The 25,013-nt window shown below is 43.9% G+C and overlaps 1 protein-coding gene across 4 annotated transcripts in view; it reads left to right on the top strand.

Moving 5' to 3' along the window:
• auh (AU RNA binding protein/enoyl-CoA hydratase) overlaps positions 1 to 25,013 on the top strand; it is a 941,118-nt gene that overhangs the window by 899,398 nt on the left and 16,707 nt on the right. For 3 of the 4 annotated variants that reach the window (XM_048595345.1, XM_048595347.1, XM_048595348.1), the window contains one exon: positions 2,321 to 2,371. In XM_048595345.1, the coding sequence (XP_048451302.1) occupies positions 2,321 to 2,371 (51 nt within the window). Of the gene's footprint in view, positions 1 to 217; positions 306 to 2,320; positions 2,372 to 25,013 lie in introns of all 4 variants that reach the window. The other variant, XR_007261814.1, reaches the window with a different exon arrangement.

The raw sequence follows: 25,013 nt of genomic DNA on the forward strand, positions 1-25,013 counted from the left end.
AATCTTAATTAATGAATATTAAATAATAATCCTATAGTTCAATTAGAAACCAGATTTAAAATTTACTACAAGTTTTTTTTTCCCAGGAATCAGGAAATTTGACAGATGGATGAGAGAACCTGCGAGCTCCACAGTGTGTTCTTTCAGTACTCTTGGTAGATGGTAATTCACTGGCCATCAAGGAAGCCTTTAACTTTTCTTCCTCTTGACCCTCCAGGACAGCTCCGATGCCCCAGACCCTCTTCAACCATCTGATTGCGAGGGACCACACCCAAGAGCCCAGCAATAACATCTTGCCACTGCAGGTCTCTTGTGACCACTGGCTAAGCTCTTTGTTCATTGAACAGAAAATGGTGCTACAATGTGTTAATGAGGTCCTAGCATTAATTTTGGGAGGTTCTCCATATCCCAGGCTTTACCAGTTTTGGCCTCACTTGCAGCCTTTTCATCTGCTTGTAATTATGGGGTTGGTTTTGTGACCACATGGTGAAATTTAAGACCTTTCTGAAAACTGATTTGTTTTATTAAACCACTAGTAATTGTTATAAAATCTCCTTGCTTGCCCTGTGCCAGTTGTTGTTTGATTGCACTGTTGTGAAATATATCGGGAAATTTCCCTAAATTAGAGGATGCTGTATAAGCATAAGTTCTTACTGTTAAGAGATAGTAAGAACGGCTGATGCTGGAGTCAGAGATAACACAAGTGTGGAGCTGGAGGAACACAGCAGGCCAGGCAGCATCAGAGGAGGAGGAAAGTTGACGTTTTGGATCGGGACCCTTCTTCAGAATTGGGGGAGGGGGAAGGAAGCTCAGAAATAAATAGAGAGGAAGAGTGGGGCTGGGGAAGGTAGGTGGGATGATGATAGGTGAGTGCAGGTAGGCAGTGGTGGGGATTGGTCAGTGAGGAGGGAGGATCGGATGGTAGGAGAGAAGACGGACAGGTTGTGCCAGGTCAAGGAGGCGGGGATGACGGGGAGGGTTGATCGTGGGATGAGGCCAGGGGTGGGGAGATTTTGAAACTGATAAAGTCCACATTTAGGCCATTAGGCTGTAGGCTCCCAAGGTGGAATATGAGGTGCTGCTCCTCCAGTTTCCGGGTGGCATCATTGTGACACTGGAGGAGGCCCAAGATGGACATGTCGCCCAGGAAGTGGGAGGGGGAGTTGAAGTGGTTTGCGACCGGAAGGTGTTGTCGCTTGTCACAAACGGAGCGCAGGTGCTCTACAAAGCGGTCTCCGAGTCTCTGCTTGGTCTCACCGATGTAGAGGAGGCCACATCAGGAGCAGCAGATGCAATAGACCACATTGACGGATATGCAGATGAACCTCTGTCTGATGTGAAAGGTTTATTTGATGCCCTGGATGGAGGTGAGGGAGGGAGATGTAGAGACAGGTGTAGCACTACCTGCAGTTGCAGGGAAAGGTGCCGAGGGTTGTGGGGCTAGTGGGGAGTGTGGAGTGGACGAGGGAGTTGCGGAAAGAGTGGTTCCTACAAAAGGCAGATAGGGGTGGGGAGGGAAATATATTATCGGTTGTGGGGTCAGATGGCAGGTGGGGGAATTGGTGGAGAATGATACGTTGAACCTGGAGGTTAGTGGGGTGATATGTGAGGACAAGGGGGATTCTGCCTTTGTGTTTGTTCGGGGGAGGAGATGTGAGAGCAGAGGTGCACGAAATGCAAGCAATGTGGTCGAGAGCTTGAAATAAGAGGACATCTGGGATGTTTTGGAGTGGAACGCCCCATCTTGGGAGCAGACGTGGCAGAGGTGGAGGACTTGGGAGTAGGTGATTGCGTTCTTGCGAGAAGGTGGGTGAGAGGAGGTGTCGTGTAGATAGCTGTGGGAGTCGGTGGGCTTGAAATAGATGTCGGTTTCGAGGCGGTCACCAGAAATGGAGACAGAGAGGCTCAGGAAGGAGAGAGAGGTATCAGAGATGGTCCAGGTGAAATTGAGGTTGGAGTGAAAGGTGTTAGTAAAGTTGATGAACTGTTCAAGCTCCTCGTGGGAGCGCAAGACAGCGCCGATACAGTCATCGATGTAGCGGAGGAAGAGGTGGGGGATAGTGCCAGTGTATTGTTGACCTGCTCCTTGGTAGCTCACACCTTGAATTTCCCTTTTGCTTGAGATGTATTTCAACAGTCATGGTCCAACAGGAAATAGCTTTTTCAATTTTATTTTGTTCAATGTATTAATTACTTTGTGCTGAGTGTTAAACATTTCTTATATATAATGTATTCCATTATTTGTTGATCATGGAATACCATCAATTTGCTCCAAGACTCTTGAGTTCGTAAACCTGAGCCATTATTTCTTTCTTACTAGGGTCCTATTGCAGTGAGATTAGCAAAACTAGCCATCAACCAAGGGATAGAGGTAAATGTTGTTTTACTTTGTTTGTCTATCACTTATACTCTATGTTATCTGCTTTTCTGTTGGTGCTATTAAACAGTAGGCATTACTTAGAATTGATTATTGTCAGACTCTCAATCACTAAGTGTTTTACCCTTAATACTTAGAGCTAGATTTATCAATCAGTTGATAACTTGTTACTTCTGGTGGTGTAACTTGTCATTTATCTTGTATAATCGACAAATGATGTTAGAGGTTTGTTTCCAAATTCAGTCTGATGCAAGTTAACTTCTGTAATGGTGTGATGTTACACCTGATTCACAAAGTGCATTATTTCGTCCACATAACATTTTTACTAAAGGTCAGTGCTGTTCAGAAAACAGAAAAGAATAAAGAACTAATACTTGAAAACTTGGAAGATGATCCTTGTTGCTACCCCAGGGTCTGATTCTTGCACACCACAATGTATAACCAAGGATATACTCAGTAGCACAATAAACTGGAGTAGACTTTCATGATTCACGAACATGTTACACTGGCCCAATAAATCTGGGTGATTGTGTCAATGAGTTGCAAGAGAAAAAGAACAGAAGAAAGAGGATGAGATAGCAGGAACTGCCGATGCTGGAGAATCTGAGAGAACAAGGTGTAGAGCTGGATGAACACAGCAGGCCAAGCAGCATCAGAGGAGCAGGAAAGCTGACGTTTCGGGTCTGGACCCTTCTTCAGAAATGGGGGAGGGGAAGGGGTTTCTGAAATAAATAGGGAGAGAGGGGGAGGCGGATGGAAGTTGGATAAAGGAGCACATAGGTGGAGAAGAGACGGACAGGTCAAGGAGGCGGGGATGGAGCCAGTAAAGGTGAGGTAGGTGGGGAGTTAGGATGGGGATTGGTCAGTCAAGGGAAGACGGACAGGTCAAGGAGCTGGGGATGAGGCTGGTAGGTAGGAGGTGGGGGTGGGGGTTGAGGTGGGAGGAGCGGGTAGGTGGGAGAAAAGACGGACAGGTCAGGGAGGCAGGGACGAGCTAGACTGATTTTGGGATGAGGTCAGGGGTGGGGAGATTTTGAAGCTTGTGAAGTCCACATTGATACCATTCGGCCGCAGGGTTCCCAAGCGAAATATGAGGTGCTGTTCCTGCAGCCTTCGGGTGGCATCGTTGTGGCACTGGAGGAGGCCCAGGATGAACATGTCGTCCAAGGAGTGGGAGGGGGAGTTGAAGTGCTTCGCGACTGGGAGGTGCAGTTGTTTGTTGCGAACCGAGTGTAGGTGTTCCACAAAGCGGTCTCCAAGCCTCCGCTTGGTTTCCCCAGTGTAGAGGAGGCCACATTGGGATCAGTGGATACAGTATACCACATTAGCAGATGTGCAGGTGAACATCTGTTGAATGTGGAAGGTTTTCTTGGGGCCCGGGATGGGGGTGAGGGGTGAGATGTAGGGGCAGGTATAGCACTTCCTGCGGTTGCAGGGAAAAGTTCCAAGGGTGGTGGGGCTGGTGGGGAGTGTGGAGCGGACAAGGGAGTCATGGAGAGAGTGGTCCCTCCGGAAAGCAGATAAGGGTAGGGAGGGAAAAATGTCTTTGACAGTGGGGTCAGATTGCAGGTGGCGGAAGTGGCAGAGGATGATGCGTTGAATCCAGAGGTTGGTGGGGTGGTACATGAAGACAAGGGGGATTCTGTTTTTGTTGTTATTGCGGGGAGGGGATATGAGGGATGAGTTGCGGGAAATGCAAGTGATGCGGTCGAGGGCGTTTTCGACCACTGTGGAGGGGAACTTGCGGTCCTTGAAAAACGAGGACATCTGGGATGTCTGGGAGTGGAATGCCTCATCTCGGGAACAGATGCGGCGGAGGCGAAGGAATTGGGAATAGGGGATGGCATTCTTGCAGGAAGGTGGGTGAGCGGAGGTGTATTCTGGGTAGCTGTGGGATTCGGTAGGCTTGAAATAGATATCGGTTTCCAGGTGGTTGCCAGAGATGGAAACAGAGAGGTCCAGGAAGGAAAGCGAGGTATCGGAGATGGTCCAGGTGAACTTAAGGTTGGGGTGGAAGATGTTAGTGAAGTGGATGAACTGTTCGAGCTCCTTGTGGGAGGACAAGGTGGCGCCGATACAGTCATCGATATAACAGAGGAAGAGGTGGGGGATGGGGTTAGTGTAGCTTCAGAAGAGGTATTGTTCCACGTATCCTACAAAGAGACAGGCATAGCTTGAGCCCATGCGGGTACCCATGGCCACTCCCTTTGTCTGTAGGAAGAGGGAGGAATTGAAGGAGAAGTTGTTTTTATCCTTTATCCCCGTCCACCCTAACATCAACGAATTCTGCTCATGCTTGGACGTTGAACAGTTTTTCTGCCGCCTCCGCGATTACTTCTTTAATCGCGAGCCTAACCCTCCCTCTACTGACCCCTTTTTCCGCCTCCAACACACCCCTCCTCCTGGTCACCACCCCAATGCCTCCTACCCTCCCTCGACCTCTTCATCTCCAACTGCTGTCAAGACATCAATCACCTCAACCTCTCCACCCCCTCACCCACTCCAACCTCTCCCCTACAGAACATGCAGCCCTCCGCTCCAACCTGAAGCTCACTATAAAACCTGCGGACAAGGGAGGCGCAGTTGTGGTATGGCACACTGACCTCTACATCGCCGAGGCCAGGCGCCAGCTCTCTGACACCTCCTCCTACCGCCCCCTTGATCATGACCCCACCCCCGACCACCAAAACATCATCTCCCAGACCATTCACAACCTCATCACCTCAGGTGACCTCCCACCCACAGCCTCCAACCTTATCGTTCTCCAACCCCGCACCGCCCGTTTCCATCGCCTTCCCAAAATCTACAAGCCCGACTGCCCTGGTCGACCCATTGTCTCTGTACCTACACTCACCTTTACTGGCTCCATCTCTGCCTCCCTGACCTGTCCGTCTTTTCTCCCACCTATCCGCTCCTCCCACCTCAACCCCCACCCCCACATCCTACCTACCAGCCTCATCCCCAGCTCCTTGACCTGTCTGTCTTCCCTTGACTGACCAAACCCCATCCTAACTCCCCACCTACACTCACCTTTACTGGCTCCATCCCCACCTCCTCGACCTGTCCGTCTCCTCTCCACCTATCTGCTCCTTTATCCATCTTCCATCCACCTCCCCCTCTCTTTCTATTTATTTCAGTATCCTCTTCCCCTCCCCCGTTTCTGAAGAAGGGTCTAGACCCAAAACGTCAGCATTCCTGCTCCTCTGATGCTGCTTGGCGTGCTGTGTTCATCCAGCTCTACACCTTGTTATCACAAGAAAGAGGATGGTTGCTTTCAACTTGTGAGATACTTCAATTTTATCCTCTATCTTCTCAATCCTTAAGGATAGTCAAGGATGTGTAATCCTACAATCCTCCTGCAATTTTCGTCAACTTCCTCTTTTTATATGTAGCCTACTGAAAGTCAGAAAGTATTGCTGAATTGTTCAAAGTATGATCAACAGATTCAGTAACAACAGAGGGCAGCATGATGACACAGTGGTTAGCACGGCTGCCTCACAGCACCAGTGATCCGGGTTTGATTCCAGTCTTGGGTGACTGTCTGTGTGGAGTTTGCACATTTTCCTTGTGTCTGCATGGGTTTCCGCCAGGTGCTCCAGTTTCCTCCTACAGTCCAAAGATGTGCAGGTTAAGTGATTGGCCATGCTAAATTCTCTGTAGTGTCCAAGGATGTGCATGCTAGTTGGATTAGCCTTGGTAAATGAAGGGTTATGGGTATGGGGAAGGGGTCTGTGTCTGGGAGGATGCTCTTCGGAAGTTGGTGCAGTCTCGATGAGCCAAATGGCCTCTTTCTGCATTGCAGGCGTTCTATGATAAAGTGACCCTGCTTCACTTTGTCGAGTTTGAGAACATAAGTATGCATAAAAAACCAAAATTTTGTCAAATATTTTTTGGCTAAAGCCCTTTTCAGCTGGCAACATGCCAACAGTTTCAGTAGCATTTTACAATCCAGATTTGGAACTTTGTGGTTTTGATTAATATTTGTTATTTTAACAGCATGCATTGTAAAAATTCAAAGAGCTAAAAGTTAATCTGAAAACTTTGCTTGGAACAGCAGTTCAAATCCTCATTCAAATTCTTTCACAGATTCACCCTTTTTTATCTTTGATACTTTGTCCAGTCCTGTAATTCTCCAATAGTTTCTTCACCTGTAACTTTCTCAAATATTTCACGTCCCTTCATGCTATCATCCGTTCCTATGTCTTTAGACATCTAGAGCCCCAGCTCTTGATATTCTCTTTTAAAGTTCTGTAACTTTCTATTTCTTCCACTTTCAAGACCCTCCTAAAACAAATAGGCCATTTGAACTGATTTTTCAGTCATTGTTTTGTATTTTGGCTAGCATCAATTTTTGCCTGATTATACCATGTGAACTGCTTTGGGAAATAATTTGGTTTGAGAAGAAGGAGAGATAATGTTGAATGAGTAATTGGCTGTGTCCCAGAAGTAAAATGTGAATAGTCATGTTCAAGTGGGACATTTCCAAAGTCCACTGTATTCTTCGCTGTTGTCGAAACATGGTTGGAGAATTTCCTAATCCTTACAATGTCAAGCTTTCATAATTGCATTTCATACACCAAAAACAAATACAAAAGATTCATTCTGAGATGCTAAATTGATAGATCCAAAGGACTGCATTAGGTAATGTATAATCTAACGTTATGTATTGTAAAGACTACATCTTTTTTATTTTTTGTATTTTTGCTCGTGAACAGAAATAGGAAAAGGAACTACTTTGAAAACTAAGGATTATTGTGGGATTGCTGCACTTTTTGAAACAAGTAACTTGTCACTCATTGTAAGTGCTGTTTACACTGCTGCTGGTTGAAGCATTAAAGGATGGTTTAGAGATAACCTAGAGCCAAAGTTGTCTATAAATGGAGTTTCATTTGGTAGCTGTTAGCTCATTGGTCTGTAAATCAGTAATCAGTTATCAATGACAAAGGCCTTCTGCCTGCTAATACCTATGTGATTGACTTTGAAATGAGCTGGGGACAGGATCGCGAAAAGTCATCAGATCGCCTCAAGTTCAGGAGCTGTCTCTGTTCTCTGCAGAAAAAAAATTTCAAGCCAGATAAAAGCCAATTTTTTTTTCCTTCAGCAGTTGCTGTAAGCTGTGACTTTTAATAAATAAATCAGAGATCCTTGTAAACCACTGCCATCCTGTGCATCCTGCAAACAAGTGAAAGCATCCAGAGAAGGAAGATCAAGAAGCAGCATTCTGGTCTGCATCATCTCAGAATGTTGCCGAATGAAAAGACCTTGGGATGCTGTTTGTAATTCCTTGAAGGTGGAGTCACAGGTAGACAGGATAGTGAAGAAGGTAGTTGGTCCATTTGCCTTTATTGGCCAGTACATTGAGTATAGAAGTTGGGAGGTCATGTTGTGGCTGTACAGGATATCCTTTAAGCCACATTTGGAATACTGCATTCAATTCTGTCTGTCTGCTATGGAAAATATGTTGTTAAACTTTACAAGGACGTTGCTGGGATTGAAGGGTTTGAGCTACAGGGAGAGGCTGAATAGATCGTAGAATCCCTACAGTGTGGAAATATGCCCTTCGGCCCAACAAGCCCATGCTGACCTCAGAACATCCCACCCAGACCCATCCCCCTATAACCCACCTAATCTATACATCCCTGAATACTATGGGCAACTTAGCATGGCCAATCCGCCTAGCCTGCATATCGTTGGACCGTGGGAGGAAACCAGAGCACCTGGAGGAAACCCACACAGATACAGGGAGAATATGGAAACTCCACAGTGCCCGAGGGTGGAATTGAACCCGGGTTCCTGGAGCTCTGAGGCAGCAGTACTAACCACTGAGCCACCGTGCTGTCCCAAATACAAAGCCAATAGGTTGGGGCTATTTTCGCTGGACTGTCGGAGATTGAGGGGTGTGCTTATAGAAGCTTATAAAATCATGAGAGACATGGATAGGGTGAATAGCCAAGTTATTTTCCCCAGGCCAGGGGAGTCCAAAACTAGAGGGCATAGGTTTAAGCTGAGAGGAGAAAGATATAAAAGGGATCTAAGGGGCAATTTCTTCACGGAGAGGGTGGTGTGTGTATGGAATAAACTGCCAGAGGAAGTGGCAGAGACAGGTACAATTACATCATTTAGAAGGCATCTGGATGAATTCATGAATAGGAAGAGTTTAGAGGAATATGGGCTAAATGCTGGCAAATTGGACTATATTAATTTAGGATATCTGGTCAGCATGGACGTGTTGCACTGAAGCATCTGTTTCTGTGCTGTACAACATTGTGACTCTATGACTCTAAATCTTGTGAGCAGGGACCACTGAACTGCTTTCCCAAATTTCTCTTCTCCCATAACATCCAGTTTTTTGTACCTGTATACATGTATAGCGAGGGAGTTTATGAGGGCGGGGGGGGTTAGAGTTTTAACCAGCAGAATTATATTTCAATGTTTCATAATTGTTTACTTATAACTTTACTTATTTCTTTGTAATAAATCTGTGGAGAGAACTGAAGAAGAGTTGCTGGACTCAAAACATTGACTCTGCTTTCTCTCCACAGATGCTGCCAGACCTGTTGAGTTTGTCCAGCAGTTTTTGTTTCTGTTACACACAAATGACAGTTAGTAGAGTCCTTGATATAGTGGAACATGAAGGACTTAGCAGGAGGGCCATGGAATGCCTTTATCCTACATGTGAAGAACATGCAGTGATGATTGTGGATGGCTTTAAACTGTGTTGTACAAGTATGTGATTAATGCAATTGCCCCTTGAAGAGCCTCAGATCAATCACAAGTAATGTCCACATTCTCAGACAGAAAACTACTCCACCTACTCTAATATGGTGGCAGCTATTTTTCATTTGTATTGCACACTCGCAATTTGGATAAGGATGGTAATGGATGTTGTGTTTCAAATGTGAATCACAGGTTCAGCCTGTTTATCTAGGTGATCCACCCCACAACTTTCTGTTACTTTCTTCCCTGCCCTTCTTGTTGATTCCAGTAGTTCTGAGCTTCTGCGTGCTCCCAACCAACTCCTTCATTTAAGCCTCATGCCCCATTATTATTTCCTGACCCCTGGGGCTACAGCCCAGCCATCATGATGCACTGTTCCCTGTTGAAGTCAGCATAGTAGAGACTGTTGATGACCCCTCTCCCTTAGTAACATATGTCCTGCAAGAAACTCTGCAACCTTTATATGTTGTTAACCTTGTCACAATTATTGTTTCCTCTGAATCTCAGTATACTGCCTCTAATCCTATAATTGACTTCCCCAACATACCCACCACGGCTTTGGCTCCTGATAACCCACCTTGACTTTCAGTGAGCAGACCCCGGAACTGATTGCGGTTCATGAACCACTTAGAAGAACAGTCCTGTCTGATCTTTGTGCACTCCTAGACTGCTAATCCCAGGCTCATTGCACTGGACCTGCAGGACTGACTGTGGACCACTACTCAGACTACTGATACAAAACCCCGACCCTGACCACCTAAGTGGTCACATGACAGTGTCCAATCTCCTGGACTAAGATTGGACATTGCCCTTAACTAATTGTGATGGGACCATGTGAATAATGACTGTCCCCTTTGACATGACTGAGGACTACTGCCATTAACATTTGAGATCTGGCCTTTTGCTTGAAGTACATTCAATTTATTTGCTACATAAGTTACTGGCACATGTTGTAGGTGTGGTATTGATGTAGCATGATGCTGTACAGCTACATGTCTTTGTCTGATGACTAATGATAACCAAGACAAGCTGACTGGCTTTCTGCCTGCACTAAGGGACAGGGTAAGACAGACGTACAATGAGCCTGTAAGTTCTGAGCAAAAAAGTAAGACAGCGCAAGGGAGAGATACTGTGAGCATTCAAGTAGATGCAAGTGAGTGAGTACTAAAAAATCAAGCAAAGGGCCTCGAAATACACCCTGCTCTGATGCATAGGATGCTGCCCACTCAGCACTCTAGCAGCACTACTGCAAAGAAAGGTGTCAGTTTGCTTCGAATTGCAACATTGAAGTGGACAACTTGTATTCTAAGTAAGTCAAAGGTGTTCCATAATGATGTAGTGGGATTGATGCATATCTGATGTCAACTTCCATGGATGCGTTGGAACTACATGCAAGTGATTTATATCCATGGAGTGTTACTTAAGCTACTGGAATGCAAGACAAGATGGAAGCCAGGATCAAGTGGCAAGCTGGAGCTACCAGATACCTGCTCTGACTTACATGTTGAGCATTATTGCCGTTCAGCTTCTCGACTGTATCTTGGAACAATAGCAAACTGCATATAAACAAGGTGAAAATAGGTAATAATGAGATGGTAATGCTTGCAAGTTGACTTCTGTCCACTCACTAGCAAGGTTTTTGCCTTGTCGTTCAAACGTTGAGTAGAAAATTGGTCTTCTGTTCTTGATGTTGAGCATTTCATTTTTCTGATTTCACTGACTCATCATGACCCGTGTTACTGAGAAACTGGGAGAATTCAGCCTAATGTTCTTGTTGTTCATCTCCTCAATCAATTCTGATCTCACCTTGTGGCAAGAAGAAACCTCCAAATTCAAAGTCCAACTCTAAAATTATTTTACTCCTGCTCTTGATTGTATCTAGCAGTAAGTCAAGAGGAGCATCATTTAAATTTGGATACAAATCTTGTATCCATGTTCACACACTCTTACTGTCTCTTCCCAAAACTGCCTAGTGCTTCCAAATTCCAGTTTGCCTTGGCCCTGGTTTAGTCAAGTTGAGATCATGCAATCTGAGTGCGTATCATGGCCATTGTCACAGCTCGGAGACACAAAATCTGGACAGAAAATGCAATAAGGCAATCAAGTTTTGTCATATAAAAGAATAATATGGATGTGAATGTAGGAGGTATGGTTAGTAAGTTTGCAGATGTCACCAAAATTGGTGGTGTAGTGGATAGCCAAGAAGGTTACCTCAGAGTACAAAGGGACCTTGATCATATGGAGTGATGGGTCAAGGAGTAGCAGATGGAGTTTAATTTAGATAAATGTGAGGTGTTGCATTTTGGAAAGGCAAATCAGGACAGGACTTACACACTTAATGGTAAAGTCCTGGACAGTGTTGATGAATGAAGAGACCCTGGAGTGCAGGTTCATAGTTCATTGAAAGTAGAGTCACAAGTAGACAGGATAGTGAAGAAGGTGTTTTGGAATGCTTGGCTTTATTAATCATTTATAGGAGTTGAGAAGCCATGTTATCGCTGTATAGGACATTGGATTAGGCTACTTTTGGAATACTGCGTTCAGTTCTGGTCTTGATGCTAGAGGAATAACGGTGTAAAGCTTGAAAGAGATTAGAAAAGATTTACAAGGATGTTGCCAGGGTGGGAGGGTTTGAGTTATAGGGAGGGGCTGAATAGGCTGGGGTTATTTTCCCCATAGTGTCGGAGGCTGAGTGGTGAGTGGTGACTGAGGGGTAAAATCATGAGGGGCATTGATAGGGTGAATACACTAGGTCTTTTCCCCAGGGTAGCGGAGTCCAAAACTAGAGGGCATAGATTTAAGGTGGGAGGGGAAAGATTTAAAAGAGACTTAAGGGGCACCTTTTCCACCCAGAGGGTGGTGTATGTATGGAATGAACTGCCAGGAAGTGGTGGAGGCTGGTACAATTACGACATTTAAAAGGCATCTGGATGGGTACATAAATTGGAAGAGTTAGAGGGATATGAGCCAAATGCTGGCAAATGGGACTAGCTTAATTTAGGATATCTGGTTGGCATGATGAGTTGGATTGTAGGGTCTGTTTCCATGCTGTACAGCTCTATGAGTCTCAGTTGGAATTGGATATACTGATCACTGAATTTTCTACTGGGGTTTCATGCATGTGAATCCCTCCTAATGCAACACCACAGCTTGGAAACCCGCCTGTGTGTTAATACTCAGTAATGATACTTGTATCATTACGGGAGGTTTGCTAGAGCTCTTCGGGAGTGTTTCAACTAGGGTGGTGGGAACTGGAATACTAGGCCAGTAAGTACAGGGTCTGGGGACAAAAGTGTGACAGAGATATGCATAGCACAGAGTAGGAGCAGGCTCAGGGAAGTCGTGGGGCTCAGACGGACTGGAGGACTGGAATGCATTTACTTCAATGCAAGAAGTATAGCAGGTAAATCAGATGAACTAAGAGCATGGATTACTGCATGGAATTATGATGTTATTGCCATTACAGAGTCATCGTTAAAGGAGCAATAGGACTGGCAGCTTAACATTCCTGGATATCACTGTTTTAGAAGGGTCAGAAAGGGAAACAAAAGGGGTAGGGGGACTTGCATTGCTGATTAGGAATCACATCACAGCTGTGGTAAGGGAGGACACATTGGAGGGATCTTACAGTGAGGCATTATGGGTGGAGCTTAGGAATAGGAAGGATGAAATCACAATGTTGGGAGTTTTCTATAGACCTCCCAACAGCCCACGTGAGACAGAGGAGCAGGTATGTAGTCAGATACTGGAAAAGTGTGAAGAGTAGGGTAGTTGTAGTGGGTGACTTCAACTTTCCCCTTGTTGACTGGGAATCCCTTAGAGCCAGGAGCTCATATGGAGAGCAATTTGTTAGTTGTGTTCAGGAGGGCTTTTTGAGGCAGGATGTTGACAATCCAACCAGAGAGGAGGTCATATTAGACTTGGTCGAAGGGAATGAGCCAGTACAGGTGTTTGATGTTTCAGTAGGAGAGCATTTGGGCTTAGTGACAATAACTCCATAAGATTTCAAGTAGTCATGGAAAAGGACACAAGTGGCCCTTGGGTGAGGGTGCTTAATTGGGCAAGAGCCAATTACACCCGAATTATACAGGAACTGGAGAATGTGGATTGGAAGCAGTTATTTGAGGGCAGATCTACCTCTGGCATGTGGGAGCTTTTAAAGACCAATTGACTAAAGCACAGGACATGCATGTCCCTGCAAAAGTAAAGGATAGGAATGGCAAGATTCAGGAACCATGGATGACAAGGGAAATTGTAAGGTTAGTCAAAAGAAAAAGGGAAGCAAAAGACAAGTCTAGGCAGCTACAAACTGATAAAGCCCTGGAGAAGTATAGAGAAATTAGGAAGGAACTTAATAGCGCAATTAGGAAGGCATAAAGGGGCCATGAAATGTCTTTAGCAAACAGGGTCAAGGAGAATCCCAAGGCTTTTTATGCATATGTTAGGGGAAAGAGGGTAACAAGGGAAAGAGTAGAACCACTCAAGGACGAAGAAGGGAAGTTATATGTAGGGCCACAGGAAGTGAGGGAGATCCTGAATACTTTGCATTGGTTTTCACCAAGGAGAAGAACATAACTAATGTTGAGGTCAGGGATGAGTGTGTGAATACTCCAGAGAATATCAACCTATTGAAAGAGGAAGTTTTGGGAATCCTAAATTGTATTAAGATGGATATCTCCCCAGGACCAGATGGGATCTACCCCAGGTTTTTCAGAGGAAGTAGCTGGGGCATTGGCAGATATCTTCACATCCTCGTTGACCACAAGGGAAGTTCCAGAGGACTGGAGATTAGAGAATGTTGTTCCCTTGTTTAAGAAAGGATGCAGGGATAATCTAGGAAACTATAGGTTGGTGAGCTCAACGTCTGTGGTGGGGAAGCTCTTGGAGAAGATACTGAGGGATAAGATATATGTGCATTTGGAGGAAAATGGACTAGTTAGTGACAGGCAGCATTGTTTTGTTTGGGGAAGGTCATGTCTCACCAACCTGATTGAATTTTTGAAGAGGTAATAAGGATAATTGATGAGGGAAGGGCTATGAATGTAGGTTATATGGACTTTGGTAAGGCACTTGATAAAGTCCCACATGGCAGATTGGTAGAAAAACTAAAATCACAAGGGATTCAGGATGGCCTGGCTAGAGGGATAGAAAACTGGCTTGGTCATAGAAGACAGAGGGTAGTGGTGGAAGGATGTTTCTCAGAATGGAGACCTGTAACTAGTGGTGTTCCACAGGAGTCAGTCTTAGGTCCTTTGTTGTTTGTAGTATACATAAATGATCTGGAGGAAAATGTGAGTGGTCTGATAAGCAAGTTTACTGATGACACGAAGATTGGTGGAGTTGCTGATAGTGCCAACGATTGTGAAAGCATACAACAGGATTTGGATAGATTGATGACTTGGGCACAGAAATGGCAGATGGAGTTTAATCCAGACAAATGTGAGGTGATGCATTTTGAAGGATCAAATTTAAATGTGAATTATATTGGCAGAACCCTTCGGAACACTAGCATTCAGACGGATCTGGGCCTGCAGGTCCACAGTTCCCTGAAAGTGGCAACACGGGTAGCCAAGGTGATTAATAAGGCATATGGCATGCTTGCCTTCATCACCCGGGATGTGGAGTATAAGAGTTGGCAAAACATGTTGCAGCTATATAAAACCCTTGTTAGGCCGCATTTGGAGTATTGTCTGCAGTTTTGTGTGCAATTTTGGTCACCACACTACCTGAAGGATGTAGAAACTTTGGAGAGAGCACCGAGAAGGTTCACCAGGATGTTTCCTGGTCTCCAGGGCAATGACTATGAGGAAAGGTTAAAAAGACGAGTATTGTTTTCACTGGAAACACAATGACTGAGAGGAGACTTGATAGAGGTCTACAAAATTATGAGAGGCATAGATAGGGTGGATAGTCAGAGGCTTATTCCCAGGGTTGAAGTTTCAATTACAAGGGGGCACAGGTTCAGGGTCATGGGGGAAAGTTTACGGGAGATGTGCAAGGGAGGTTTTTCACGCAGAGAGTTGTAGCAGCCTGGAATGCACTACCAGAAGAGGTGGTGGAAGCGGGAACATTGAAGACATTTAAGAGGCACCTAGATGGGTACGTGAATACGGAGGGAATAGAGGGATATGGATCAAAAAATGGCAGGTTTGTTTTTAGATTAATTAGGGCATGATGGTTGGCACAGACTTGGAGTGCTGAAGGGCCTGTTCTTGTGCTGTATTTTTTCATTTGTTCATTAGTATTTGTTAAATGTTAAGAGTTTTAAACATGGCGAAAGCTGAAGTTAACTGCGGTGAATGGAAATTTCCAACCCATTTCCAGATTGATGATGTCACAGCTGGAGGAAACAGGTCAAGAATGGAAATATTTTCAAGATCAGTGACTATTAGTCATTTCAATGACTTATTCTTGCAATTGTTTATAATTTTGTTCATGCTAACTTGTACAGAAGCAGAGCACTACTCAATATTAGTGGCTGAATACCTTAGAAGATGGTGAATTCTTTGTCTGAGTCTTGTCACACTCAATAGACCTTATTACAGCCTGAAGAATGCATTTTCATTACATAACGAATAAATGTTCCTGTTTACATTATGTTTAAAACAAAACCACCATTTAATTTAAAAGAGAAAGTGCTGAAAGTACTGAATCTGCGATGAGAAAAACACAGGTTTGATGTTTTAGACTGATGACATTTCTTTCAGGGCTAATTCAGACATACATTCAACAGATAAAACTCAGGTTTCTGAGAAATATTCTGTGAACTGTAATGTAAAGGAAATTTAACAACAAAACGCTGATTACAGAGGCACTTCCAAGGCTTTGAAACCTTTGCTGACAGGGGCCTGTGAGGAGAACAACTTTGGCTGTATTCTGTTTCCCAAGTTAATAATCTGTGAGAAGATGCAGCCAAACCTCTTGCATCCATCAACCTAATTTTGCATTTAGGTTTTACCTGAATTAGTTCAATAATCTGAATTACCAGCTGTGAGCACCACTCGTTGCTGCAAATTCTTTCTGAGCTTAACCTACTTAAGCAGTTCTCTTAAAGGTAGTTGTATGAGCAAAGCTTTGGCTTGTGGTTTACGTTCAATCTTGAACAGTTTGGCCTTTTACTTTTTGCGTGATGTTCAAGTATTTTTATTAGGCAATGTCACTTTTGAATTTTTGTGATCTTTGGCACTGCTTTCCTTCATTATTTGTACTGACTGTGGGTGTGTATTTAAATAACAGCACACGAAGTCTGATGGGCTGGTTTGCTAAGTCCTAAACGTGCTATGTCCTTCAGATGAAGAAGCAGGATTCATCAGGGACCACCACTGCAGATGAATAATGAAACCTGAGGCATTCTGTCCGAACCTGTCACTATTCTAAGAACTGAAATGAGAAATTCTTCCACCTGTGGCTAGACGCGCAAGATATGTTCATTAGAACTGCTTTGCAAAACACATTTTTGTCAAATGCAGAATGCAACAATGGCAGAAACAAGAAGGCTCTTTCTATCAAATGGAAGTTGACTACAAGGTCATGGATATTTTTAAAATTACTTTCACCACAGAAAGGTTTTGTTAATATATCACAGTTAAGTAGTGCATTTCTAATTAAAATAGAAATACATAGGTGAAATTAATCCTCAAATCTGTAGGTCAAAAAATTGTAAGTCTTTAAACTAAAGAGTTGGGGACTGGGTGGGATGGGTTCAGTTGCTTGGAAAATTATGGAAAAATTTAAAGGGGAGGAGGACACGGGAAAAGTTATTAAAGTAGTGGGACAGAGGGTATGGAAAGGGTTAGGAATATAACTTCCAGCACAATGGATAAGGGAACAACTACAAGAAGTAGGGCAGTCGATGCAGGACTGAGGGTGTTGTACTTAAATACACGCAGTATACAAAACAAGATAAATGAGTTTATAGCACAGACTGAAGTTAGTAGGTACATTGTTGTGGGCATCACAGTGACATGGCTGTAAGGGGATCGGGACTGAGAACTAAATATCCAAGGATACGCATCTTATGGAAAGGACAGGCAGATGTGCTGAGAGGTTGGTGTGGCCTTGTTAGTAAGAAATAAAATTAATAGGAAAAAGTGATATAGGTTTGGAAGGTATGGTATCTATGTGGGTAGAGTTGAGGAACCTGGGCCTCCTCGCAGTAATCAGGATGTGGGGTAGAAAATAAACCAGGAGATAGAAAGGCATATAAGAAATACACTATTACAATAATCATAGGGACTTCAATATGCAGGTCAACTGGGAAAATTAGACTGGTAGTGGATCCCAAGAAAATGATTAATGGAATGTTTACAAGGTTTTTTTTAGAGCAGTTTATGGTAGAACCCAGTAGGAACAGTCAATTCTGTATTTGGTGATGGGTAATGATTAGAGACCTTAAGGTGAAGGAACCCCTAGGGGACAGTGACCATAATATGAAAAACTTCAACCTGCAGTTTGAGAGGGAGAACCTTAAATCAGATATAACAAATGAGTATTGATAATTGAGTAAACTCAATATTGTTACAAAGACATGAGTGAGGAGCCGGCCAGAGTTGTTTAGAAGGGGTGCCTAGCTGGGAAGATGGTGAAACAGCAATACAAATAGCTTCTGGGAGTAATTTGGGTGGCCAAGCACAAATTAATTCCAAGGAGAAGAACCATACTAAGGGGAGGATGAGGTAACCGTGGCTGACAAGGAGAGTCAGGGGCAGCCTAAAAGCAAAAGTAAAACAAAACATGTCCAGTTTGGTAAAATTAAGTCAGAAGCCAGAGAATTGGGAAGCCTTTAAAAACCAGCAGAGGACAACTTCAAAAAAAAAGCAGTAAGGGGGAAGAAGATGAAACATGAGTGTAAGCTAGCTTGTAAAATAAAAAGAGATTGCAAGACTTTTTTTTAGATACATAAAAGATAAGAGAGAAGCAAGAGTGGACATTGGACTGCTGGAAAATGAGAATGGAGAAGTAGTAATAGGGAACAAAGAAATGGTGAAGAAACTGAGAGGTATTTTACATCAGACTTCATGGTGGAAGATACCAGAACTTCGAGAGTCAGGGGGGAGAGTGAGTTGAGCAGCGCTCATTCAGGAGATGGTGCTGGGGAAGCTGAAATGTCCGAAGGTGGATAAATCACCTTAACCTGATGCACTGCATCCCAGGGTTCTGAAGCAGATAGCTGATGAGATTGTGGGGCATTGGTGGTGATCTTTCATGAATCACTGGAGCTGGGGAAGGTCCCAGAGGAATGGGAAATGGCTAATGTAACATTGCAGTTTAAGAAAGGAGGGAGGCAGAAGACAAGAAATGATAGACCAGCTAGCCTGACCTCAGTTGTCGGTTAGATGTTAGACTCCATTATTGAGGGTGAGATTGTGGAGTACTTGGAAGTGTGTGATAATTTAGGGCTGAATTAGTAAGGCTTCATCAAGGGAGGTCATGCTTGACAAATCTGTTAGAATTCTTTGAGGATAAACGAGCATGTTATACAAAGGAGAGCCAGTGGATAGCATCTATTTGGTTTTTAAGGTTTTACCAAAGATTTGTAGCTTGGATTATGGGTGAAGTTGTTGACTTGCTCGCTGAGCTGGCTTGTTTCGCAGAAAGCAGAGTTAGCAGTTTGAGTCTCGTATCCCTTCTTCAGATTTCAGGTGTTTACTTGCAACTTCTGAGGTGTCTTCAGTACTCTGACCTTTGAGGCTGTCGAACAGAACTCTAAGTCCAAAAAGGGTTACTAGACAACAATTAGCAGACGGACCCCTATTGCTCTCAAAGCTAGGTTCCCCTGTGATTAAGGTAATAAACACCATCTCTTACGTTCTTGACAGTTTTAATTAATTGTTCTCCAAAGGCACTTCAGTTACCATAAAAACAGAAACATGGTGAAGATGTTTTTCAATCAAATTTTCCAAGTAGTCCAAAATCTTTTCTCCCCATAGATACTCCTTAGGCATAATAATTTATTCCCAACACTGGGATACTGTACCACTCTTCTTTGCAAACCAATTACACTAGCCAACGTAGGAGCAATACTGACACAAGAAACATCATTGAGATGACTGGAGTGATGAAGCAAATACTCACTGCCTCAAATGCTCTGGAGGAATCCTCTTGTATTTGTTGGAACAGATGCCTGCCGAATTCTCCAGAACCCAGCCATTATTATACAAAACCTTTTGTACCACTGGTTTGATAACCATTTCAGGAAGAAGAGAAGCAGTAGTGAGGAGTCAACCAGTACATTTACATGCTGTGTAGGCTGGACCTGGGTGTTAATTTGACTTCAGTTTTTGTGAGTACAATCACAGACACACACTATTAAATCATCCCACATTATCTAACTTACCCCATTTAATCCTTCTATTTCTGGAAATCACGTTTGCCTGAAATAAAAGACATCTCAAAACAGCCATTCAATACCAATTTTATCCAGTAGAACATTGAGTTTAAAAAAAAACTCAACTGATTGCCCTTATACTTCCCATTAGTGTTTTTGGTTAACTTAGTGCTTCTATTTAGTGTTATTTAAGTGGCTATAGCAGGAAAGCTGAAAGGAGCTGCTGATTCTCAGTGAACGGTACTGCAGATGGCTTTACAGGACAGTCTCAAGCAGCTCTGGCCTTGAAGACCTGGCTTTGGATTGCACTGCTTTGGCTAGGCAGCAGCATCAGGCTGACATGCAACAATATGAGTGAAATGACAGTGTTGAGAACATGAATAGAGCCGATATTCAGAGCAAAGGCAAAGTGTTTCAGCAGAATTGGTAATCTGTTAGAAAACAAACTGAACAGTAATGTCTGTATCAGTGATGGCAGCAGATTCAGCCCATATGGTAGCTAGTTGAGGTTTAATGATCTCAGTATAAGCTCTCACCTGAGCACTCAGCTATTAGCTTCTGCTTATGTAGCAATAGAAGCTTTGAAACTGAGATATTGACTTTCAGATTCTGCATTGTGGTTGGATCTACAAGTTTTGTCATGCAGTTGACTTCCATGTTCCCCAAGCTTTACGGCAAAGTTCTGTCATTTTAAGCTAAACTCTTCCACATTCTTTATTGACAACAGGGTTTCTGGACAGTTAGCCAATGCACAATGTGGGTATTGTTGCTCAACAACCTTTTTCTGTATGTTGCTACTTTGAAGTCCTCATCTGAGTCCATTGCAGCAGAACTGCTCTGTGATGCGACCTCCAGGGAGTTGATACACCCAAGATTCTTTCCCTGTATCCTAGTTGCAGTCTATTCATATCTGATGATAAACTATATGCAGATTCTGCCTGAATGCCAGAAACAAGTTTGCTCAGCGCCAGTATCTCAGCTGGCACCCGAAGTGTCAGATCAAAAGACTGCATTTATTCTTCATTGGTCTCTTCTTCTTTGAGGCCTTCTACCTCCAGCACCACTGCTTAGATAGGCAGCAGTTCTTGAGTGTTTGAAAGCCTAAAAAGCACAATTCAAGCTTGGCATCAAGCAAATGGGAGAAGCCCAAGTGTGTAGTGTTATACTGAAAACAAAAAGTGCTGGAGATCACAGAGGGTCATGCAGCATCTGTGGAGAGAGAGCAACCTAACGTTTCGAGTCTAGATGACTCTTCATTAAAGCTGAAGTTAAGTGTGGAGGGGGCAGCATTTATGCTATAGTTGTGGAGTGTAGAGTGTTAGGGAGAAAGGATGTTGACAGTGCAAATTAAATTATCAGAATGTGAGAATGGCAGAATGTGTCTAACTGCCACACAGGAGAGAACAGATCATCCCACTGGAGTAGGGGGAGGGGAGAGGGGACATGGTGACAGAGGATACAACCAGTAAAACTAAAAGAAAGGGATGGAATGGGAGTGGATTCACAATCTGAAAGTGCTGAACTTAATATTAAGTCCAGAAGGTTGTAAAGTGCCTAGTCTGAAGATGAGATGTGATTCACTGGAGCACTGCAGCATGTTGAGGACAGACAAGTGGGCATGCAAGCAGGATGTTGTGTTGAAATGACTGGCTACAGAAAGGTAGGTGTCGTACTTGCACATGGACCAGAAGTGTTTTATCAAGCAGTCACCCATTATGCTTTTGGTTTCTTCAAAGGATGCAGTGAATTCAGTAGTAGACCAGATTGGAGGAGGAACAGGTGAAATGCTACTTCACCTGGAAAGATTGTTTAGGCCCTTAGATGGTAAGCAAGGGGGAGGCGAAGGGGCAGGTGTTGCACCTTCTATGGTTGCATGGGAAGGTGCTGTGGGAAGGAGGAGTGGTGTTGGTGGTTGAAGCACGGACTAGGGTGTCCCGGGGGGAACAGTCTCTGCAAAATGCGGACAGGGGAGTGAGGGGAAGATGTGTTTGGCGGTGGCGTTCTCTTGGAGTTGTCTGAAAGGGTGGAGGATGTTCCTTTGAATGCGGAGGCTAGTGGGATGAAAAGTGAGGACAAGGGGCGGCACGGTGGCTCACTGGTTAGCACTGCTGCCTCACAGCGCCAGGGACCCGGGTTCAATTTCGCCTTTGGGCAACTGTCTGTGTGGAGTTTGCACGTTCTCCCCATGTCTGCATGGGTTTCCTCCGAATGCTTCGGTTTCCTCCCACAGTCCAAAAAAGTACAGGCTAGGTAGATTGGCCATGCTAAATTGCCCATAGTGCTCAGGGATGTGTAGATTAGGTGGGTTATAGGGAGATGGGTCTGGGTGGGATGCTCTGAGGGTCGGTGTGGACTTGTTGGGCCAAAGGGCCTGTTCCCACACTGTAGGGATTCTATGGTTCAATCAGGAAGAGGACTCTATCACGCTATTGTGCGTGATGGAAAGAGGCAAGGGCGGAAGCAAGGGTGATAGAATGGATTTATTTGAGGGCCCTGTCAACTACAGTGGGCAGGAAACCATGGTTATGGAAGAAGGAAGCCATGTTACCAATGCTGATTCGGAAGCTGGCATCATCCAAATAGATATGACATAGGTGAAGGAACTTGAAGAATGGGATGGAATCCTGACAGGACGTGGATTGTGAAGAACTGTAGTGAAGGTAGCTATTAGAATCTGTGGCTTTGTAGTGGATGGCAGTGGACAGTTTATTCCCCGAAATGGAGACGAAGTGGTCAAGGAAAGGAAGTGTCAGAGATGGACTACATGTAAGTTATACAGGGTTGGAAATTGGATGCAACAAGGAACAACTTTTTCTGGGTCCAGGTGAGAGCATGAAGCAGCACCGAAGCAGTCATTGACGTTCTGAGAAAAGAGTTGTGGGGGGTGGTGGGCGCAGTGTAGGAGTGGAACAAAGATTCCAATAGCAAAGGAAGGCATAACTGGGCCCCATGCAGATGCCCATAGCCATTCCTTTGACTTGTAGAAGTGAGATGAATTAAAGGAGAAATTGTTCAGTGAGAGAACAAGTTCAGCTAAGCGGAGGAGAGTGATGGTGGATGGAGATTGTTCAGGCCTCTGGTCGAGGAAGAAGCTGAGTGCTCTCAGACCATCCTGGTGGGGAATGGAAGTATAGAGGCATGGGATATACATGGTAAAGAGGAATTGCGAATGTAAGTGGGCAGGATCTTGAAAAGTGGAGAGAGGATGGGGTCAGGGTAAGAGGAAATGCGCTCAGTGGGACAGGAACAAGCTGATACGATTTGCCTACCACGACATTCTGGTTTGTGGATTTTGGGAAGGAGGTAGAAGGGGGCTATCCAGGGTTGGGAGACTGTAAGGTTGGAGGTAGTGGGGGGAAGATCTCTGAAGGTAATGAGGTCAGTGACAGTCCTCACAACAATGGCTTGGTGTTCGGATGTAGAGTCATAGTTCAGGGGAGGTTAAGAAGAAGTGTCCGATACTTGATGTTGAGCCTCTGCAAGGTAAAAATCATGAATGGAAAATAATGCCTCACACAAGCAGGATAGATAAAGGGGAAGGATTAGATGTGATATATTTGGATTTTCTGAAGGTGTTAAATAATGTTCCACACATTAGGCTACCTATAAGCTAGGAGGCCATGATATCAAATACGGTATGTTATCAAGGATAGAGTATTGGCTAACTAATAGAAGATAGAGAGTTGGGATAAGGGGCAATTTTGTGGATGACAAACTGTGACTAGCAGAGTCTCACAGGAATCAGTGCTGGGGCCATAATTATTTACAATATATTAGTGGCTTGGATGATGAAAGTGAATGCACTACTGCCATGTTTGTGGATGAGGATGATAGAAAAAGACTGCAGAGGGATATAGAAAGGTTAAGTGAGTGTCCAAAAACTTCATTGGTGGAACATAATGTGGGAAGATGTGAGGTCATGTATTTTGGCAAGAAGAATAGAAGAGCTAAATGTTACTTAAATGGAGAAAGATTGTAGAAAACTACAAAACAGAGGGATTTGTGAGTGCTCATCCATGAATCATACAAGGTTCTTAGAAGACTTGAACCTTAGAAGAAGGTTAGATGCAGAAAAGTTGTTTCCCCTTGTCAGAGAGCCTCAAACCAGGGTATATAATCTGAATAAAGGGTTGTACATCTCTGACGGAGATGAGGAGGAATGTCTTCTTTCAGAGGGCAGTGAATCTGTGGAATTCTGTATGGCAGCGGGCTGTCAAGTCTGGGTCATTAAGCATATTAAAGGCTGAGGTAGATGGATTTTAATCAATAAGGGAATCAAGGATTATAGGGAAAATGCAGGAAAGTAATTGTCAGGTCAGTCTTGATCTTAATGGTGGAGCAGAATTGATGGACTGAATGGTCAATGTCTTATGTTGTACAATAGGAAGCAACATGTTTGATTATTTATACATTGTTACTGACCATTGTCTCAATGACAACCCTTTTTACTCATTCCCAGCAGAGTCTCCTTAATAGGAGTGGGGGTGTGATTCTTATTCTGATGGTTAACTACTGTTACCTTGTGTCACATCTGTTGCCTTGTCCTTTAACAGAGAGACAGAAGTTACTGCAATCTGTTTTGGAGATGTATCTGCCAGAGCTGAATATCTGGCAGTGTGAAAGTTGTGACGTGTAAGAGAAAGTAATTTCAAATTCTGAAGGTGAGATTTGAGTTCTGGTTGATAGATGTCATTGGTAGGTGAGTGAAGGGGCTGTGGTAATGGATAAATGTGTGAGCCTAGTAATGCAGTGAGTAGAAAATGGCTTGAAAGGATGTATTCACTGACCTTGCCCAATTTTGTGAAGTTATTAAATGCTGTTTTGCACTGTATTCAGGTTCTTGGAGTTGCATTGATCAATGCTGCCGCCTACTCCCATTGTCGTCACACCATCTTTCTGCCTCCTAACCCCTGACTGAAGAGGACTCTTCAAAATACCAACACCTACAGTGTGATAGTACCAGAATCATATAATCCCTACAGTGCAGAAAGAAGCCCATCGAGTCCTGTACCGACTGAACGTGGGTCCCTGGCACTGTGAGTCAGCAGTGCTAACCACTGAACCCTTGTGCTGTTGGACATATGGTTCTGGCCTTTACTCCATTTTTGGAGCCTTTTCCTATTTTCCAACTGTTATGGATCAGACCAGACCAAACCCCCTCAAAATATATTCAGAAGATAGCCTAGACCCTAACGTTTTCTTATTTTAAGTGTGAGCCATTGCATTCTAGATGCAATTTGATTGGTTAAACTGCTCGACTTTACGTAAAACATGCTTTATTTTTACACTATAATTAAAATACAGATAAAATAAAAATAAAATAGAAGAATTGGCTTAACTGTGGCTCTATCAAAATGCTTAACAAATTAATATATATATATTTCCTATTATTTAGACTGTTCCAATTTAATAACAATGCATAAACACACCCTTGGCAAGGGCAAATTCAGTAAAATAAATTGTCTCACCTGCAATTCTAGTAGCAGGAAGAGACCTCCAGCTTTTAGCTGTAACAGAGAGAAGAATAAGAGCTTCAAGCAGCATCATAGGAGCAGGAAGGCTGACGTTTCGGGCCTAGACGCTTCATCAGAA

This window comes from Rhincodon typus, chromosome 3 (assembly GCF_021869965.1).
Source record: "Rhincodon typus isolate 14 chromosome 3, sRhiTyp1.1, whole genome shotgun sequence".
Taxonomy (NCBI): Eukaryota; Metazoa; Chordata; class Chondrichthyes; order Orectolobiformes; family Rhincodontidae; genus Rhincodon; species Rhincodon typus.